This window comes from Ovis aries, chromosome 19, assembly GCF_016772045.2.
Source record: "Ovis aries strain OAR_USU_Benz2616 breed Rambouillet chromosome 19, ARS-UI_Ramb_v3.0, whole genome shotgun sequence".
NCBI classification, from domain to species: domain Eukaryota; kingdom Metazoa; phylum Chordata; class Mammalia; order Artiodactyla; family Bovidae; genus Ovis; species Ovis aries.
The window spans coordinates 5,308,884-5,330,287 of record NC_056072.1 but is presented as its reverse complement, the minus strand read 5'-3'; the positions used below and the strand labels follow the sequence as shown (position 1 = coordinate 5,330,287).

The following is a 21,404-nucleotide window of genomic DNA, read 5'->3' as shown; positions in this document are numbered from 1 at the left end:
CATCCAACTATCTCATCCTCTGTCGTCCCCTTCTCCTCCTGCCCTCAATCTTTCCCAGCATCAGGGTCTTTTCAAATGAGTCAGCTCTTCACATCAGGTGGCCAAAGTATTGGAGTTTCAGCTTCAGGATCAGTCATTCCAATGAACACCCAGGACTGATGTCTTTTAGGATGGACTGGTTGGATCTCCTTGCAGTCCAAGGGACTCTCAAGAGTCTTTTCCAACACCACTGTTCAAAACCGTCACTTCTTCAGTGCTTAGCTTTCTTTATAGTCCAACTCTCACATCCATACATGACCACTGGAAAAACCATAGCCTTGACTAGATAGACCTTTGTTGACAAAGTAATGTCTCTGCTTTTGAATATGCTATCTAGGTTGGCCATAACTTTCCTTCCAAGGAGTAAGCATCTTTTAATTTCATGGCTGCAATCACCATCTGCAGTGATTTTTGGGCCCCCCAAAATAAAGTCAGCCACTGTTTCCACTGTCTCCCCATCTATTTGCCATGAAGCGATGGGACTGGATGCCATGATCTTCATTTTCTGAATGTTGAGCTTTAAACCAACTTTTTTACTCTCCTCTTTCACTTTCATCAAGAGGCTCTTTAGTTCTTCTTCACTTTCTGCCATAAGGGTGGTGTCATCTGCATATGTGAGGTTATTGATATTTCTCCCGGCAATCTTGATTCCAGCTTGTACTTATTTCAGCCCAGTGTTTCTCATGATGTACTCTCCATATAAGTTAGATAAGCAGGGTGACAATATACAGCCTTGACCTACTCCTTTTCTTATTTGGAACCAGTCTGTTGTTCCATGTCCAGTTCTAACTGTTGCTTCCTGGCCAGCATACAGATTTCTCAAGAGGCAGGTCAGGTGGTCTGGTATTCCCATCTCTTTCAGAATTTTCCACAGTTTATTGTGATCCACACAGTCAAAGGCTTTGACATCCTCAATAAAGCAGAAGTTCACGGAACTTGAACATCTGGAAGTTGGAACAACTTCCAAACATCTGGAAGTTCATGGTTCACGTATTGCTGAAGCCTGGCTTGGAGAATTTTGAGCATTACTTTGCTAGCGTGTGAGATGAGTGCAATTGTGCGGTAGTTTGAGCATTCCTTGGCATTGCCTTTCTTTGGGATTGGAATGAAAACTGACCTTTTCCAGTCCTGTGGCCGCTGCTGAGTTTTCCAAATTTGCTGGCATATTGAGTGCAGCACTTTCACTGCATCATCTTTTAGGATTTGAAATAGCTCTACTGGAATTCCATCACCTCCACTAGCTTTGTTCATAGTGATGCTTTCTAAGACCCACTTGACTTTGCATTCCAGGATGTCTGGCTCTAGGTGAGTGATCACACCAGAGGGACAAATGAGGGCACCTCTGGGTGTTTGTGTGTCAGACACTATAACTAATGCTTAGTTAGATCTGCATTGGGTCAGTTTCGAACTTAATTGTGTTTATTCTTGATCTTGTGCTCATCCTGTATCCAGAGGAAATAGCACTCTCTGGGTACACCAACGGAGAAGAAAATTTCCCAATAAGTACTGAAAGTGAGGCAGGATGAGTACACCAATGGAGAAGAAAATTTCCCAATAAGTACTGAAAGTAAGGCAGGATGAGTACACCAATGGAGAAGAAAATTTCCCAATAAGTACTGAAAGTAAGGCAGGATGGATGTCTAATCTATCAGATTCTGATGTTACCAACGTTAGACACATATGATGACTCAGAGAAACTAGCTTAGAGTTAAACTGCATTCTAAGATTAATTAACAGCTTTCAAACTTTCTTCCTCTTCAGCCTGAATATGCCAATATTTGCTTTTGGTACATTCCACCAAGCCTCAGACAGATGGAAGAAGGACCTGAATTCTGGGCAAAACTTCATTTGGTGAGTAATAAGCACATCACATCTTTCCTTCCAATGAAATAGATCCAATGCCCATTGTCTATTGAGCCTGTAAATAATTCCAGACTGGCAAGATCTTCTTGAAGTTCTAGAGAGGTGGTTCTTAGTATATTAAAAGCTAAGCACACGCCAAACAGATGTAAGCATTGTTTACATTTGACCAGCCAACACACTTGACACACACACACACACACACACACACACACACACACACACACTCAAAATAATTGTGCTGTTTGCAAAATGGTTGTAGAATTTATACGAAGTTCTAATTCTCGGTGCGCTTCAGAGCATGTGATCTGGCAATGGCTAATGTCATATGATGAAATGCTTCTTTCTTCATCTCCACTGGTGCTTGTCTGTGACTGTTTGAATCACCTCACTAGAAGGTAACCTTAAAGTCTAAATCTGCTCCCCTTTGTGAATGTGAGACTTTCTGTTCTTTCTGTCAACAAAGACCCTGCATCTTTTGCCCAAGGGACTAACGTGATAAAAAAGAAAGAGATGCCAGCAATGAACATCAGCTCACCATCTAACTGAATATGCTGCCGGGAACCTTCACACACAGCTTGGGAGGGCTGGCCATCCAGAGTGAGGAGAGGCCTCGGACGCTGGGGACTTCTTGTGTCCCTCCTGCCCCTCCTCCAGCATGGCCCTGCCAGGGAGCATCCTCCTCCTAACCCACATTCCCAAGAACTCTGAAGTCTCCCAAGTCGACCTTCCATGACCCCACCTCCCTGCTGCATGGACGGAGTGCAGATTGAATTGAATGAGCATCCCCTGAGCACTCTGTGCCCATCATGTAAAGGGCAAGTTCTTGGGTCCCGTCATGTCAGGAGCCCTGTATCCCTGTATCCCCTGCCTGCTCCTTCTCCAGCACAGTGAGCTAGCTATATGGGCCTGGCAGTAACAGCTACTATATACAAACCCCTCTCAGCCCTCAGTGGGGAAATAAATGATAGTTTTAACAGCTTTGATAGACGGTATCCCTTCTCCTTGCCCTCTAGAAGAAAAGGGCGAACTTTCCAATCAGGTGCTCGCCATGCTTGGCCCAGGAGATACACACGTAAGGGACTTGGTCCCCATCCTGGGAATCTTGTATTCTAGGAGACAGGCAAGTAAAGAGATCATCACAAGGGGACTCACAGGTGCCTAGAGGGAGAGAAACCCTATAAAGGCAGAGAGAAAGGATATCACCCTAGTGTCTGTGACAGAAGATCGGAATCTTGAATAGTAAGTAGCTGCCAGTCAGGCAGTTGCAGGAAGAATCACAGCGTGCTGGCCCAGAGGCTCGAGAGAGGAGGGCGTGGTAGGAGACCAACAGAGTGGGGTGGGGGGCGGTGCGGAGGGTAGGATGAGTGCCGTGCGCAGATGGAGGCCCGTCTCCCACAGCGAGGTGCTTGGAATTTGTGCCTCGTCGGATGGAGGTGGGACGATCATGACCTTTAAGCCACAGCCGCCTGGATCCTTACCTGCAGCATCTTCTTTTGCCTTGGGTCACTTTCTGTTTATTCGTGGCTCATTTATTCTCCTGCAAGGTAGCACAGCACACACCCAGTATAGAAATACTCTACCGCTCCTTGAACCTGCGATCAGGTCGCAGAGATAGGGAGAGATGGACAGAGTTACCTGTGCCTTTGCCTAGACAAGCCCTCCATGGGCCATTTCAGGCAGGGTCTGGCTTGCCTTTCATATGTCATACAGTGCAAATGAGAAAGTGCTAAAAAATACATTTCAGGCGGTAAGTGACTCAAAAAGAAACAAGAGCTTAATGGTGTGAGAATTTAATCGTGATGTTTCCAGGGACGTTGTTGGCTTTGATGGAATGCATCAGGCGTTGTTTGGCGATGTGGGGGATAATTGCTAACAGCTGAGAAAAATATGGTGGCCATTCTGTCTTTCTGATTGTTAAGAAAAGCACACAAGAAGGTGATGTTCATCTTTTATGGACCATTGCACGGACATGGATCAGGACAACTAAATAGTTCCTTTTATGTTTGGGGATACTGTGGCCTCACTCTTCCTTTGTTTAAAGAAGTGTTTACATGATCTAATCTCAGAAAATTTGAAATCAAGATGGGTATGTAAGTTGAAATCAGATAAGTCAGCACATAATACAGTTTTAATCTTAACTGGAAACTGAATATGAATCGGGGCCGTCTCTTCTCCCTGCCGTTTTTTCCAGCATTTGTGCTCTCATGACTAACGTCCGTGAATCTCCATCCTTTCATTTTGGAAATGCTTTTCTGCCTGTTAGAACCTTGGGGCCCTGGCTCAGTCTGGTATCATCCGATTCTAATTGTTCTGGTTTCTTCTGACTCATAAACATGTATGTTGCAGGTGAATCATCATGGGTGCCCAGTCTAAGTTCCCTTTTAGCCTCTCTCTTGGTGTGGAAGCGTGTGCGTGGATTCGGCAAGGCAGGGAGGCATATGTATCTATTGATGATCTATGCGATTTCACGCTTACTGTAGTATGAGAATGCAGGCATGTGATTTATAACCTAGAGCGTACTTAAAGCACACTCGAAATTTGTTTCAGGGTTTATCTTGGTTGGAGAATCACAAACAAATAAATAAGCCAAATAAGGCTTTGCCCGCCTGCCTCAGACTCGTGTCAGATGGAGCTGTCAGGGTTCAGAATCAATGGTGTGAGAAGCCTTCCCTCTGGCAGGAGGAGGGGAGGAAGACTGTTTGGTAATGAATCTGGAGTTGAGTGTGTGTGTCTGTGTGCGCTCACGTACACATGTGAGACTTGTTGAGAACACAGTCATTCTCCTGCTGCTGTGGCAGCCCCTCCCGCACCCTGCGCATCCACTGGGTTCCAGACTCCTTTTTAAGTTGCCCTCCGTTAGAGCTATTTTTCTTATTTTTTTTTCCAGACATTGCGGCCTTCTAGGTCTTCATCAGTTCCCCAAGCAGATTGTTCCTCCATCTTTTCTGGTCTCTGTCCCCTGTTTATTTTTTCTTCTCTCCACACAGTCATACCTGCTGCCCTGTTTTACCTCCTCATTTTCCTCCTGAAGGCCTCTGAATGCTTTCCTTGTTCTTCTAGTCACAGCTTTCCACCCGATCGACTACCAACTACTGTTTATAATAAATTCTGTTGATGCTCTCTTTATTCTCTGAAGATGAAACCAATAGAAAATAAGGCCTACCTACATGGAATTTTGTAAAAGGTAGCAGAAGGTGTTACTGGTCATATGAAGGAATAATAACCTTTAGAGATATGTATTTTATTACATAAACATTTGGTACAACAAGATTAGAAGACATGAGGAAGTGATAAGATCCTTATATATCCTCTTAGAATCACCATGAATATGACTCTTAAAAGTTGTTGCTGATACAAATAATAGGAATGGGGTGATGATATTAAAGACATAATTTTCTTTTTTTTCTCTTTTTTTTAATTTTCACTTTTTGGCTGTGCTGTGCAGCATGTGGGATCTTAGTTTCCTGATCAGGGATTGAACCCATGCCCGCTGCACTGGAAGCAGAGTCTCACCCACTGGGCCACTGGGGAAAGCCCCATAATTTTCAAAACAAGACACACACCTCCTGGTAAAGCACTGAAGAAAACATTTCCCCTTGATTTACATGATAGTAGAAAACTTAGTGTTTTTTTAAAACGGGCATAGGATAGTTTGCATTTGCTTGTGAAACAGGTTCCGGTAACTATAATCAGGCTCCTGGGCTCCTGCATTTCCAGCAGGACGTTTGAAAGTGCTGCAGGATGTGGGGCAGCTTTTTCTGGCTCAGGAACGCTCTGCACAGGGCAGGGCAGCTGGCATCTGGGTGCCCAAGCTACTGAATACCAGTAGCAACCCCCAAATATCAAGAAAACCAAAAGCATCTGCCTGACTTCCCAGAATATTCCCTGAAGGTGTAGTACCGTTCCCCTGAGAATGACTGATCCACAGGGTACAATCTAGTCCATTTTGCCTGGCCTCCAAAGGTCTGGCATTAAAATAGCAAGACATTTGTAAAAACTTCAATATTCAGCTATAGGGAATTGGTTCAAATATAGTATGCAATTTATATGCAAATTTGTAGTGTATAGATTATTAAAATTTTGTTCCAGAATAACATATTCATAATTTGTTATTAACCAGAAAGATAAGTTATAGAACAGTCACTATAGCATGATGCAGGAGAAGGCAATGGCACCCCACTCCAGTACCCTTGCCTGAAAAATCCATGAGGATCCAGGAGGAGCCTGGTAGGCTGCAGTCCATGGGGTCGCTAAGAGTCGGACACGACTGAGCGACTTCACTTTCACTTTTCACTTTCATGCATTGGAGAAGGAAATGGCAACCCACTCCAGTGTTCTTGCCTGGAGAATCCCAGGGATGGGGGAGCCTGGTGGGCTGCCGTCTATGGAGTCGCACAGAGTCGGACACGACTGAAGCAACTTAGCACCAGCAGCAGCAGCAGCGTGATGTGAATTTTGAAAAATTACTGTTTGTGTGTGTGTGCTCAATCACTCAGTTGTGTCTGACTCTTTGCAATGCCCATGCAGTGTAGCCCGCCAGGCTCCTCAATCCATGGAGTTTTCCAGGTGAGAATACTTGAATGGGTTGACATTTCTTCCTCCAGAGGATCTTCCTGACCCAGGAACCAAACTTGTGTCTCCTGCTTTGGCAGGTGGATTCTTTGCCACTAGTGCCACCTGGAAAGCCCATAGTTTGTATAGACATAGATACTCACGTACATATGAAATACTGTTTATGTGGGTAGGGAAGCGGCAGACGATAGACACCAAACTTCTTTAGACATAGTTACAGGTGATTTTCCCTTTCCTTTCTATTCCTCTGTGATATCTTAATTTCTTTAATGTATATTGCTTTTGTGAAGGTAATAGGAATGACAGCAACAATAATAGCAAACCAAAGTATAGACCCAGTGAAGGCAGAGAGGTTCTTGAGTGTCATCCGGACAAAGGCTATCCAAGCTTTGACCACAATCTTGTAACAGTTAGAAAAAAAATTTTTAATTGAGTCTTTACCCCAATATGTGTTAGTTGTTTTAAAATCATCTACATGTATTAATTTTTTAAAATTTCCCTTTATTTATTTGGCCACATCAGGTCTCAGTTGCGGCACTCGAGATCTTCTGGCGCCTGGGCTCTCTAGTTGTGGATTGCGGGCTTAATTAGTCTGCGGCATGTGGCATCTTAGTTCCCGACCAGGGATCAGACCCACATCCCCTGCATTGCAAGGTGGGCCACCAGGAAAGTCCCCTGCATGTATTCATTTTAAAAATGGTATCTACATTTAAACAATACACAAAATAAGTATTGGGCTTCCCTAGTGGCTCAGCTGCTAAAGAATCCACCTGCAATGTGGGAGACCAGGGTTCGATCCCTGGGTTGGGAAGATCCCCTGGAGAAGGGAAAGGCTACCCACTCCAGTATTCTGGCCTGGAAAATTCCATGAATTGTATAGTCTGTGGGGTCCCAAAGAGTCGGACACAACTGAGTGACTTTCACAATTGTCGCAGAGCAAATAAGTGTTTTTAGGAATGGACTTAAAATGTTTAATTACTCGGAGATGCTCTAATCTTGTCTTCTTATACCAAAGGGACTGTCTTATTTGGAGACCATGACTATGCCATAGTCAATCAATTAATGTGCAAACATTTGCGTTTCCTGCCCACTTCTCTTTTTCTTCGTCTCATCTCCTTGCTGAAACACCCACTATCTGCACAGATTTCAGGTTCAGAGACAGTGCCCCTGGGTCCAGAGCGAGAGCTTCAGCAGGCCACCCAGGGCTTCTAAAGGCTGCCTGCTCTGTGGTCAAGAACACATCGCTCCCTAAGGCGACTTTATTTCTTCTCACTCGGTGACTGGGTGGGAGGGGCAGGGGAGCTGGGGAGAGGGAACAGAGAGAAAGCTGAAGCCATAAGGCCCGGGGAGTGTAACTGAAGCTTGGTCAGCTTGTTTTATTTCGTCATCACTCAGTGTTCCGATGCAGAAGGCTTCCTCCTCGGTCGCCGTCTCTTCAACAGCTCTGCGTTCCACCACCATAATTCACATTCTTAGAGGTAATCAATAAAGTGTGTTTTGTAATCAGGAATGGTCATTTCAACATTTTTTTTCATTCACAGACCTGCAGATTTGTGACTAATGTTTGACATTTATAACAGGCTCCTTTCTCCTCAACAGTCAGTCAGATCAGTCGCTCAGTCGTGTCCTACTCTTTGCGACCCCATGAACCGCAGCACACCAGGCCTTCCTGTCCATCACCAACCCCCGGAGTTCACCCAAACTCATGTCCATTGAGTTGGTGATGCCATCCAACTATCTCATCCTCTGTCGTCCCCTTCTCCTGCCCTCAATCTTTCCCAGCACCAGGGTCTTTTCAAATGAGTCAGCTGTTCGCATCAGGTGGCCAAAGTATTGAAGTTTCACCTTCAACATCAGTCCTTCCAATGAACACCCAGGACTGATCTCCTTTAGGATGGACTGGCTGTATCTCCTTGCAGTCCAAGGGACTTTCAAGAGTCTTCTCCAACACCACAGTTTAAAAGCACCAATTCTTCGGTGCTCAGCTTTCTTTATAGTCCAACTCTCACATCCATATATGACTACTGGAAAAACCATAGACTTGACTAGACAGAACTTTGTTGACAAAGTAATGTCTCTGCTTTTTAATATGCTGTCTAGGTTGGTTATAACTTTCCTTCCAAGGAGTAACATCTTTCCATTTCATGGCTGCAATCACCATCTGCAGTGATTTTGGAGCCCAGAGAAATAAAGTCAGCCACTGTTTCTACTGTTTCCCCATCTATTTGCCATGAAGTGATGGGACTGGATGCCATGATCTTAGTTTTCTGAATGTTGAGCTTTAAGCCAACTTTCTCACTCTCCTCTTTCACTTTCATCAAGAGGCTCTTTAGTTCATCTTCACTTTCTGCCATAAGGGTGGTGTCATCTGCATATCTGAGGTTATTGATATTTCTCCCTGGAATCAGGATTGCTGATTGCAGTGTTTCTCATGATGTACTCTGCATATAAGTTAAATAAGCAGGGTGACAATATACAGCCTTGACTTACTCCTTTTCCTATTTGGAACCAGTCTGTTGTTCCATGTCCAATTCTAACTGTTGCTTCTTGACCTGCATACAGGTTTCTCAAGAGGCAGGTCAGGTGGTCTGGTATTCCCATCTCTTTCAGAATTTTCCATAGTTTATTGTGATCCATATAGTCAAAGGCTTTGGCATAGTCAATAAAGCAGAAATAGATGTTTTCTGGAACTCTCTTGCTTTTCCATGATCCAGCAGATGTTGGCAATTTGATTTCTGGTTGAAGACTAAATCGTTTAGAACCTGCTTGATGGCTTTGTTGTTTTATTGCTTATTTGGTGGTATAGCTTGATATGGCACTCTGGGTATCTTTGGAGGGAATCTCCTGTTCTCCCTGGTAGGTTTCCAATGAACAGCAGTTGAGACACGAACACCGGGGAGGGTCGTGTGCTTCCAAGCACACCCACTCCCGGGTCTGCGGCAGGGAGGGCCTCAGTGCCCTGGCTGTCTTCACTCGCTTCCTCTGTGGGTGTGCGTTCACACCAGTGCATATGAGTCCGTACACGTTTTTAAGTCTTCTGTGTATTTTGGGGACTTGATTTTGATTTTCTTTTCCTCATCCTCTGTGACATTGGCTTATCAATAACTCATTTTTTGACTGTGAACTAAAAACCCCTAAAACCCCCATGCTTTTCTTTAAAACCATGACAGTGTTTGTTTTTTTTCCAAACATGAGATTCTTTTTTAACCCTGTGATACAGAAATTATAACATCTTCAAAAATCCTGTTTGCTAGTGGATATTCTTCATTTTAAAGCCAAACTTTAAAAATCATATTTAAGAATATTCTAATATAGAAGGAAGAAGGAAATAGCAACCCACTCCAGTATTCTTGCCTGGAGAATCTCAGGGACAGAGGAGCCTGGTGGGCTGCCATCTATGGGGTTGCACAGAGTTGGACGCGACTGAAGCGACTTAGCAGCAGCAGCTAATATAGAAGTGTCTTGAAAAGAAAGTGAAAGTCGCTCAGTCGTGTCTGACTCTTCACGACCCCATGGACTATACAGTCCATGGAATTCTCCAGGCCAGATTACTGGAGTGGGTAGCCTTTCCCTTCTCCAGGGGATCTTCCCAACCCAGGGATCAAACCCAGGTCTCCCGCATTGCAGGTGGGTTCTCTACCAGCTAAACCACCAGGGAAGCCCAAGAATACTGGAGTGGGTAGCCTTTCCCTTCTCCAGCAGATCTTCCCGACCTAGGAGTCGAACCAGGGTCTCCTACATTACAGGCGGCTTCTTTACCAGCTGAGCCATGAGGGAAGCCCAAAATATTTCCAAGTGTAACTTGAGATGGCGTCCTCCTGATGATGGCTGGGATGTCAATTTTGAAAATACTCTATTATGTCTTGCCTGCGTGCCTGCTTAGCTGCTCAATCATGTCCGAGTATTTGCGACCCTTTGAACTATAGACCACCAGGCCCCTCTGTCCATGGAATTTTCCAGGCAAGAACACTGGAGCAGGATGCCATTTCCTCCTCCAGGGGATTTTTCCTGACCCAGGGATTGAATTTACATCTCCCCGGTGTCTCCTGCATTGGGAGGTGGGTTCACATGCTGAGCCATCGGGGACAGATACTATATCCTCTTTCCCCAAACTATTAAGACCAGAGATAAAATGCTCTTCTCTTAGGTATTCTCTCAGGGAAAGATGTTATTTTGTACAATCTGCCAGATACTCTGTTAGTTGTAAGCAGTTTCTTTGGGGTCGTCAGGGGTCAAGGAGCCCCTTAGTCCCTTGCATGCAGCTTCTTCAGAGTCAGCCCGGGAGGCTGGCTGGCCCTTCTGCAGGAGGAGGTGGGTGCTTCGTTGGGCCGCTTTGATACCCATCTCTTTTCCCTGTGTTTCCTCATGGTCTTTCTGAGTAGCTCTCCTTTGTTGGGTCAATACAGTTTCAAACAGTTAAAGGTTCACACGGCTGCATGTTGGGGATGTGTGTATAAAGGGGAGGTTCACATGAATTGTCCTTTGTGTTCAGTAACACTTTTCAACATGTAGGATACATTTGTCAAATTAATGTTGTTAATTTATTTCATATATTGCTTTCTGGTCTTTAAGCATTATTTTCAGACATATAGGGAAGAGTTTCCCCAGATTGTTACTTGAACCACACCCCCCCTCAAGAAAGCCAAACAAGTCTAGATGTTCTCAATAAAAAATTATCATTTTCTTTCCTTTATTTTTGTCTGCTAAGTTTAACAGTCTCGCATGTTTCTGTTAGACTTTTCTAACTGTGCAAGAAGTTCTGAGCTTTTAATGATCTGTTGCAAATTTAAGTTCAGAAAAATGAAGCCGGTGTCCCTAAAGGCTAGGGCTGAGCCCGTGGACCCGAGGTCAGGACAGGGCTGTGTCTCAGAGAAGAATGTCCGTGGGCGTGGCCTCTGGCAGCTCACTCACTGCAGCACACACTTGTCCCCGTGTGACTGGCTGATCCATCAGGATAGCAGTGACGGGAAATGAGGCCAGAGAACAGAGCCGCAGCCACGTTTCCCAAATCCCTGTTGGTGCCTCGGGTTTGGTCTTCGGCACACAGTCATACATACTGTCTGTGTGAAGCTGGGAGGATGACTGGCCTGGTCTGTAACATCTGCAGATGAAACAAGTCGGTCACTTAAACACAGCAGTTTCTTTACTGTGCTCAGATCTTCAGGCTTGTCTGAAATAATCCTGAATCTCCAGATCCATCGTGCTGAGCCCTGAAGAACTGAAGACGCTGTTAGTTTCATGGAACGTTTACCGCTGTGTCCTGAGTATAACGTCATTTAGTCCACTCAGTCAGGAGTTGCAAACCTAAAACCTGTAGCGGTGAGCCAGCAGCACACAGGAAGGAAGAAGACGGGGATGGTACCGCAGGGAGTGGTGAGGGCTGTGGCCAGCTGGCAGGGAGCGCTGGTTCCAGGCGCCTGGCGCAGCCTCCGCTCAGTCCCTAGGGATGGCTGCCATGGGGATGCAGACTTGGCTTTCCAGGCCCCCTTATTTTTTTTAAGAGATTCTAGATTTATAGAAACTTATGTAAACTGGCCTTTGCTTTTTTTTTTTAATTTTTATTTTTACTTTATTTTACTTTATAATACTGTATTGTTTTTGCCATACATTGACATGAATCTGCCACGGGTGTACATGAGTTCGCAATCCTGAACCCCCCTCCCACCTCCCACGCCGTATCATCTCTCTGGATCATCCCCATGCACCAGCCCCAAGCATCCTGTATCCTGTATCGAACATAGACTGGCAATTCATTTCTTACATGATAGTATACATGTTTCAGTGCCATTCTCCGAAATCATCCCACCCTCTCCCTTCCCTCAGAGTCCAAAAGTCTGTTCTATACATCTGTGTCTCTTTTGCTGTCTCACATACAGGATTATCATTACCATCTTTCTAAATTCCATATATGTGTGTTAGTATACTGTATTGGTGTTTTTCTTTCTGGCTTACTTCACTCTGTATAATTGGCTCCAGTTTCATCCATCTCATTAGAACTGATTCAAATGAATTCTTTTTAACGGCTGAGTAATACTCCATCGTGTATATGTACCACAGCTTTCTTATCCATTCATCTGCTGATGGACATCTAGGTTGTTTCCATGTCCTGGCTACTATAAACAGTGCTGCGATGAACATTGGGGTGCAAGTGTCTCTCTCAGTTCTGGTTTCCTCACTGTGTATGCCCAGCAGTGGGATTGCTGGGTCATATGGCATAGGCAAAACACTCTCCGACATAAATCACAGCAGGATCCTCTATGATCCACCTCCCAGAATACTGGAAATAAAAGCAAAAATAAACAAATGGAGTCTAATTAAAATTAAAAGCTTCTGCACAACAAAGGAAACTATAAGCAAGGTGAAAAGACAGCCTTCTGAATGGGAGAAAATAATAGCAAATGAAGCAACTGACAAACAACTAATCTCAAAAATATACAAGCAACTTCTGCAGCTCAATTCCAGAAAAATAAACGACCCAATCAAAAAATGGGCCAAAGAACTAAATAGACATTTCTCCAAAGAAGACATACGGATGGCTAACAAACACATGAAAAGATGCTCAACATCACTCATTATCAGAGAAATGCAAATCAAAACCACAATGAGGTACCACTTCACACCAGTCAGAATGGCTGCGATCCAAAAATCTGCAAGCAATAAATGCTGGAGAGGGTGTGGAGAAAAGGGAACCCTCCTACACTGTTGGTGGGAATGCAAACTAGTACAGCCACTATGGAGAACAGTGTGGAGATTCCTTAAAAAATTGTGAATAGAACTGGCCTTTGCTTTTAAATGTCGTAAATGTTGGCAAACGGAAAATGTGTTAAGGCCAGTGGGATCTGGCCTTCAGGCTTTTAGCTTGCAACTCTTCCCTAAATCCACTAGTACCTGATCCCACATTTCCGTGTGTGTGCCACCAGAAGCTCCTTGAGATGAAGATGTGCCCCACCCTTATCTTTGCTCCCCCAGGGCAGCTAATCTGATGGCCAGTCCTGGCCCGCCATCAACTCTGAGGGATAGCTGAGTTCTGTGTCATCTGCCAGAAAAAGAAAACTCACTGTCTCATGCTGGCGGACTTGTGAGCGGGGTTTTTAAGAACTGTGGTCTTGTGGGCAGTGTGGCAGCATGCTTAGGGTATAGGTGTGTTTGCTGCTGTCGTGTTTTCAGCCGTCCCTGTCCTGAGGGGAGGCCTGCCCTCTGGACTCCGCGCTTCTCTTGGGGCTTCTGTAGTTTTGAAGACGTCTGTCTTCCTAGATTTTCTGCAAGCTTCAGCTGGCCAGAGACAAAACCTACAGAGGAAGGTGAGGACCGTGGAGGCAGAGTGGCAGGCACAGTGCAGAGGAGCAGAGAGGGGCATGGCATGCTGGAGATAAGGGCTCTGCAGAGAAGGAGGCCTTGATCCCCAGCTTCCCTCCCCTGAGAGCTCTAAGGAGGTACCTCTGTGTGTGTGTGTGTGTGTGTGTGTGTGTGTTTGTGTGTTTCAGGTGGCTGTCTGCCCATTCCTAAAAAGTCACAGCCTATCAGGGGACCATGTTGGTTCAAACCATAAGCCTTTCACATACTGAACCAAAGACCAAATGTCAGCCCTGACTGAGACTCCCCCAAGAATCTCTGCTGGACCCTGCGAGGCTGCGGGAGCCGTGATGTTGACTGAATTGACTTTCAACCTGAACTAGTAGGATGACAGCTTGAGGTTGGATTTAATTTTATGTAAAGGCTGTGAAGCACTGTGACATTTCTTGTACACCTGAGCGAAATTCATACCCACTACACACCCATTAAGGAAATTGCTTGGGACTTCATGCAGTATTTACTGTTGCAAAACAGCGAATGGACCCTGTGCTGAAAGAAAAATAGATATATTTTTTTTTGCATGTTCTGTTTGAAGTCCCTTTGCCAGTACCAAACTTGCCCCCTGGTGGCACTTCTGTGCATTTTTCCTTTCCTAGCTGGGAAGTGAAACTAAAAGCTGGCTGCTGTAAAAGGTTATAGAATTATAGCACCGCTGATATCAAGGGCACAGGGTCCTGCCAAATCAAGGACAGCTTACCTAGGTGAGGAATTCTCGTACGATAAAGTTGACCCTTGAGCCTCCACTTCAAGCATGTGCCTGTAGCTCTTCGTCTTCCCGTCTGTGCTTACGTTGGCAGACGTCTGCTGTCGGACTTCAGCCCCCCTGCACTCTCACCACACACTCCCCTCTCCTCTGCTCCCAGCCTTCCTCTCCTTGCTTCTCTCTCTCTCTTTCTCACATGTTCCTCCTTCTTTTTTCTCTAATATATTGCTCCCCTCCAATGGTGAGCTCATCCAGGCTCTAACAACCTTAAAGGAAATCATTTTATGATTTGCTCTTCATACTGTTTCCCTCTCAGGATAGCTACCTGTCTCTCTCCATCCTTTTGGACTAAAATTCTGAAAAGCTTAAAGTGTCTCACCTTGTTTAATAGTGTGTGTCACAGTTTATAAAACCATTCCCATAATCTGTGATGTTCAGGTGGTTTACAGCATTTTCCCCTTGTGGGCGATAATGAATGACCATCTCCAGGCTCAATCCGCTTTTGCTTTTATTATTTCCGGAAGATAAAAGGGCTCAGTATGTAATTGCTGATTGTGGAAATCACTGTGGTTTGGAGCCTGACTCCAGCTGTGTGTTGTGATACTGAGTTTTAAGAAGGTCGCACCCACCAGTAAGCAACCAGTGCTCAGCCTTCCATTCAAGTGAGGCAACCTGTGTGTTGTCTGCTTGAGGGGAATGTTGCTTAGGAAGGTAAAAACTCCCATCTTAAGTCTGTTTTCCTTTTATTGTTTTAATCGTTGGTGGACTGAGCCATTTTCTATTTTTTCTTTACCTATGGTGCTTCTCTGTGTATCCATTATTTTTTCCTTTTATTACATATTTATATTTGGAGATCTGATGTTTTCCTTATAAATTTGAATGAGGGTATATAGAGTTTGAGTTTAAAAGCCCTTTTTGTCAGATGGAATGCAAATAATGCCTCAGTATAATGTCCTTTTTATTTTAGTCTTGCTGTTTTCTCATTGTACAGAAGTTTTAAATTTTTTATGTATTCAAATCTGTCAGTCCTTCCCTTCATGATTTATTCCGCTGCTTCAAAGCTGAAGTTACTGTTCCTTCCCAAATCTGATAAATATTCTATTCCATCTCCTGCTGGTTTTTCTGTCATTCAATTTTTTTTTATTTGTATTTAACTCCTTAATCCATGCAGAGGCTATTTTTATGTACAGTAGAAAGTATATATCTAACCTGATCAGTTCCCCAAATTATTATCTAGTTATTTCAATTTGATTTATTAAATAATTCTTTCTAGCACTTTTTGTTATGGGAAGCCTGTGTTATCATGTGTCACATTTTTTAAAAACAAATTTTCTATTTCTGGATCTTCCAATCTGTTCTATTGATCCATGTTTCTGTTTTTGTTCCAGGAACAAAAGGTTTTAAATGGTGTTGCTTTATAATGAGTTCTCAAGGCTGCTAAAATGCTACCCTTCTGGATGTTTTTAAAAGAACAGTTTTTAATATAATATTTAAAACTTTGTGTACGTCTCGTAGAACTTTTTTTTTTTTTTAGGTATCATGTTAAGATTTTTATTGGAGTTTATAATCACCAGATCTGGAGTTAAATAAATAACACCCTTGTTGCCTGCTGGCTGTGTAACCAGAGACAAGCTGCTTAAAGTCCCTTTACCTCCTCTTTCCCTTCAATAGCATGGGGATAATAAAAAGCACATACAAAAAAAAAAAAAAAAAGCACATACCATAAGGGTTTTGATAGGGTTGGCATCACTCAGGTACAGTGTCCGGCACAAAGTCAGTGTTCATTAAATACTACCTTTCATTATTATTAATCTTGTTTCCCCATGTTTGAAGGGCTGTATGAGCCTTAGACACTTTCTTCATGTCTTCTTTCTTGTCCCCCGCCCCCTGATTACCTTCAATACCATTATAACAGTGAACTTTCTAAAATGCAAACCTGATCATGTCACTGCTTAGCTTTCCCTTCGTCCCAGAGGAGAGAGTCCACAGTCATTTAGGACCTGCGGAGATCTGATTTAATTCAGCCTCCTGCTCACCATCTTCACGTGCGATCTCCTCCTGGAGGCTCCAGAGATACTGTACCTGTTTCCTTCTGTGAAGGAACATGGTTATGACCTAGTCTTCTCCTAGCGTCAATGCAGCTTTCAACCTAGTAGATAGGGAATTTGGGGGTCTGAGTCAACCTCCAGTTAAGCTGTCAAACCCCAACTTGCCCTGAGAGCACTTCCTGAGTGGCTCAAGCGCTTTAGCGGAGCATGAGTACCCTTTCCATATGGGGTGCCCTTGGTGGCTGTTGGTAAAGAGGAGGAGACGCAGCTTTGATCCCTGGGTCAAGAAGATCCCCTGGAGAAGGGAATGGCAACCCACTCCAGTATTCTCGGCTGGTGACAGTCCATGAGGTTGCACGAGTCGGACATGATTTAGCGGCTAACCCACCACTACCACCCTTTCCATATACTCCTGTGATGTCTTTGCTACCCTGTCTTGGCAGTTACTGTGAGACAGCAACATGTGGGGCAGGGAGTGGAAAAGACAGCAACAAGGCAGGGAAGAGGACTGCAGGCAGTCAGGAGTCACCTGTTGGAGGAAATAGCTGATGGATTTTAGCACAAGGAAGAAAGATGCATTGGCAATCCCTGTGATCAGCAAAGATTCACTTATTTGTGTTGATGACACTGTTGATGGAAAGGGAGATGAAGAAAGTGGCAGGGTGTCCCACTCTCAGGGGTGTCCATGGGGTTATGTCCCAGGGGTTAGCCATATTCGAGCTTTCACAGCCAGGCTAGTATAGAGCCCAGCCAGAAGCAAAAATACAGAGCCCTTTGTTCCAGAATTATCAGAAATTTCAAGATAGTGACCGCAGAGCCTTAAACCAAGCACGAGGCTCTTCCACACCCAGGGTCCTTTGCAGCTGCATGTTGCACACGTGTGAACCCGTCCTAGTGATCACCTACACTCGTATGGTGTCTTCAATAAGAGGGCAGTTACTAGTGCTGCGCCTTTGCGTTATCTCACAATGCTGCTAACATGCACCAGACGCTCAATAAATGAATGAGTCGGTGAGCAGAGACGTGGCCTGATAGGTTGCCCTGTGGGTGACTGGCTCACATGCTTATAGTGGTTTCCTAGAGACATGAGTTGTTCTTATCTTTCTTGCCCATCAGCTCACCCATAGACATTTTAAAATCTGTGATTGCTTATTCTCAACTGATTTGGTTGGTCCAGAGTGACACTCTGGGATTGTCTGTTCTATCTGGCTTCTGACATGCAGGAAGGTCTGGGAACCATCACATCTCACGAATGATCTGTGTGGGGGATTCTCGGGACAAGGGCAGCTTGGTAAGGAAGACACTTGGGAATTGGAGGAGGCCAATCGTCTGTCTCCGTGGGAATCCAGCAGGCTGGTCTTGTGGTTGTCTAATTGTCTTCTGTTGGCCAAATAATCATTAGTTCAGAATGCAAAAAAAAAAACCCACGTTTTTTGGAAGTCATGATGTTTAAAGTGTGACTTCAGATGGCTCTCTTAATTTTAGTTCAGACTTTTCTTACTATCTCTCTTTGAATCATGCTCTGCTTCCTATGGAAATATCCCCTTATCGAGAAGGTCTTAAAAATGATAGCACCCCACTGTTTGGGGGAGGGGCAGGGGTAATTCAAATGCTAGAATTACAGCAGCAGAGCTTGCTTTAGACTGTAATGCCTCCTATCTGACTCAGAATGGAGGCTTTCGGCCGACAGCCTGGGGGGCTGCTTTTCCAGGTGGTACTGCAGTGGATCTTGTAGTAGGGAATTGGCTCTTCCTCATATCTTTCGTGTGCGTTAACAATGCTTCAGCGTAAAAAGACAATCAGGGAGCCAGAATTCGCTTTGGAATCTGCCCATTCATTCAGAAAGCATATCTAGCACCTACCACGTGGCAGATTCTCTTCTAGGTGCTTGGAGGGCATCTCTGTTGTTGAGTAACTTCTCTAATACAATGTTGATCAGAGCTTGGAAACATTGTAACTAGAGGCTGAGTTTTTATGAAGGATAACAGGAAAGATTTTAAAAATTAAAACTGAATCATTCCTCAGTTTTTACAAATAAAGGTTTAGCTTGGTTTTTAGTTTATAATGCAGTGGTCCTGCAGTTCTGTTGTTCTGACAGGCATACATTACATTGTAAGTATAATCTAACATAAATTTTGCAAAGCTGAGTTATGATTTCTATTATACTCTGAACATCAGAATCTATCAGCTCATGTCTTGGAAACTATTTTCCAAGATGGATACTGTGTATCTTCTTATAGTCTGAACAAAGAAAATAACTTGAATCTAAAATCTTATAATATAATTCTATTAAGAAATTTTCTCCCCTTTTATATCTTCATTTATTACTTGAGAACTAAATTTTGAAAGTTTCTTAAAGCAGTTTATTTATGCTTTGGTATGGAGTTTAAATATAAAACAGCTTCACTATGTAAAATGCAAACTTACCTCTTTGTAAAATACTGTTATTAAATTTTTCTATGCTATTATCATAAAATTCAGTACTCTTGCCTGGAAAATCCCATGGACGGAGGAGCCTGTCGGCTGCAGTCCATGGGGTCGCTAAGAGTCGGGCACGACTGAGCGACTTCACTTTCACTTTTCACTTTCATGCACTGGAGAAGGAAATGGCAACCCACTCCAGTGTTCTTGCCTGGAGAATCCCAGGGACGGGGGAGCCTGGTGGGCTGCCATCTATGGGGTCGCACAGAGTCGGACACGACTGAAGTGACTTAGCAGCAGCAGCAGCAGCATATTAAATAAACATTTTATGGCCTGAGAGCCCCATTCAGATATTTAAAGTTAGATAATGAGAACACACTGCGATATTTTGGTTCTTTTTGTTAGAAAAAAATCAATGGAAAGATAGTTTCTTTTGTATTACAAAGCCATATTTTCTAAATTTAGATTGCCATATTCTACATCATTTCAAAAAAAGATATTTTCTGATACTTGTACATTTTTTCACTTTGTAGATGTACTAACTTTGTTATATAATTTTTAAATTTCTGGTCAAAAGCTGACTAAAGATTTTATATGTATATATACATATAAAGGAGGCTTCCCCAGTAGCTCAGTGATAAAGAATCTGCCTGCAATGCAGGAGATGTGGGTTCTATCCCTGGACCAGGAAGATCCCTGGAGGAGGGTATGGCAACTCACTCCAGTATTCTTGCCTGGAGAATCCCATGGACAGAGGAGCCTAATAGGCTAACGTTCATAGAGTTGTAAAGAGTTGGACACTACTGAGCAACTTAGCACACATGCATACGCATAAGCACCCATATGAATATGCACATACAGACACAGATATATGTGTATAATATATCTCTTTATATATAATTTTAATGTGTGTATATACATTTATTTATATATGCACACTTAGATTTTCAGTAGAAGTCAGACGGTGGAAAGTATGCTTAAAAAACCGTTTATAAAAATATGTTTGTTAAATTTCTAATCTCTGATTTTGGAGGTAAGCTTGTTGCACTGGAGAACTCAGATCTATATGTTGTGTATTTTTTCAAGTCATGGCAGTTCAGAAAAATCACACGGAAACTTCGACTATAGCCTTCCAAAGGAATATTGTATTGAGGCGCTGGGTGAACCAGAAGCTGTTTTAGGCCTATTTCCTCACTCCTCTTTTCCTGCATAGGTAATTGCCCCAGAGTCTCCAGCTACCCTCTGCTTCCGACACCAGCGCTGCTCCGAGCCTCTGTCCTTAGGCGTTGCGGGCTATATTTAAATGGATATTGAATCGTTGTGTTCCATCCAACTAAAGGCTTTCCCACCACCTTCTCTAGAAAATGCAGGTGCCTGAGCAGCGCCATTGGGGTGTTTGGAGACGTGGCTTCACCTTGCGCATCCGTGTCTCTCACCTGTCCAGGCCACATGAGTTCCTTATGGATCCCAGAGCTCCGAGCTCAAGGCCTCTGCCCTCCCTCCTGTAATTCATTCAGTTCTGGTGCCCCCTTTCCCTAGAATCTCACTGCACCGATGGCCCCATCTTCCTGAAATACCACATACACATACCTGTGTATATACATACACACGTTTCTTATATATAAGGCCAAAGACAGCACATTGATGCGGTATACTATTTCAGCACTGTCTTAAAATACTCACCCTCAGGTTTGGCCCCAGTTGGTGTGTGTTTGGGTGCTTGATTGTACGTATGGTAGAATAAGAATTCCAATGTGACTTTTTGACTTAATGCTGGTCCACTAAATTCATTTTTCCTCTGTTTGTCTCCATACACACCTCTGAAAATCTCATCCCAGCCCGCTTTGTGATCACTGCAGTCTGCTAAATACTGATATTTTCAGTTTGGATAAAGTTTAGTCCAGATTCAGAGGCTTTTTTCAGGTGAAGAACAAGGATCAGCTAGAGAGTCAGGGAAGGAAGTTTACCCAATTTCCATCTGTACAAAACATCTTGGCCAGCACAGGAGCTAAAATATACCATGAAATAAAAATAAACATATACAACCTCAGGTTCTGCAGTTAATGGGATGTGAAAATGTGTTTGCTGCAGACACTGGGTGCCTGGGAGAAGCCTCAGCCACTTGTTTTGTTCATAAGCCCCGCACATACTCAGTAAACAGTTGTTATTCATTCCTAGAATCCACCAAATAAATATTCTGAGTCAATTTTAACTCAGCAATTGGTAAGGGGCTGTCATAGGCTCTCCTGGCCTCCCCCCTGGAGGCTGCGCCCAGAATTCTCAGTACTTTCTCCAGTGACAGACATCTCTCAACAACAGTGTGATGGAAAGTCAGCCAGACTGGAAGCTAGGATTATATAAGACAAGGTAGATAAAACATCCAGTATGAGGTTTATACCCAGGGT

The 21,404-nt window shown here is 43.8% G+C and overlaps 1 protein-coding gene across 3 annotated transcripts in view; it reads left to right on the top strand.

Moving 5' to 3' along the window:
* GADL1 (glutamate decarboxylase like 1) overlaps window positions 1-21,404 on the top strand; it is a 191,222-nt gene that overhangs the window by 119,391 nt on the left and 50,427 nt on the right. For all 3 annotated transcript variants that reach the window (XM_012099310.3, XM_042235771.1, XM_042235772.2), the window contains exon 14: window positions 1,801-1,890. In XM_012099310.3, coding sequence (XP_011954700.3) covers window positions 1,801-1,890 — 90 coding nt within the window. The remainder of the gene's footprint in view (window positions 1-1,800; window positions 1,891-21,404) is intronic.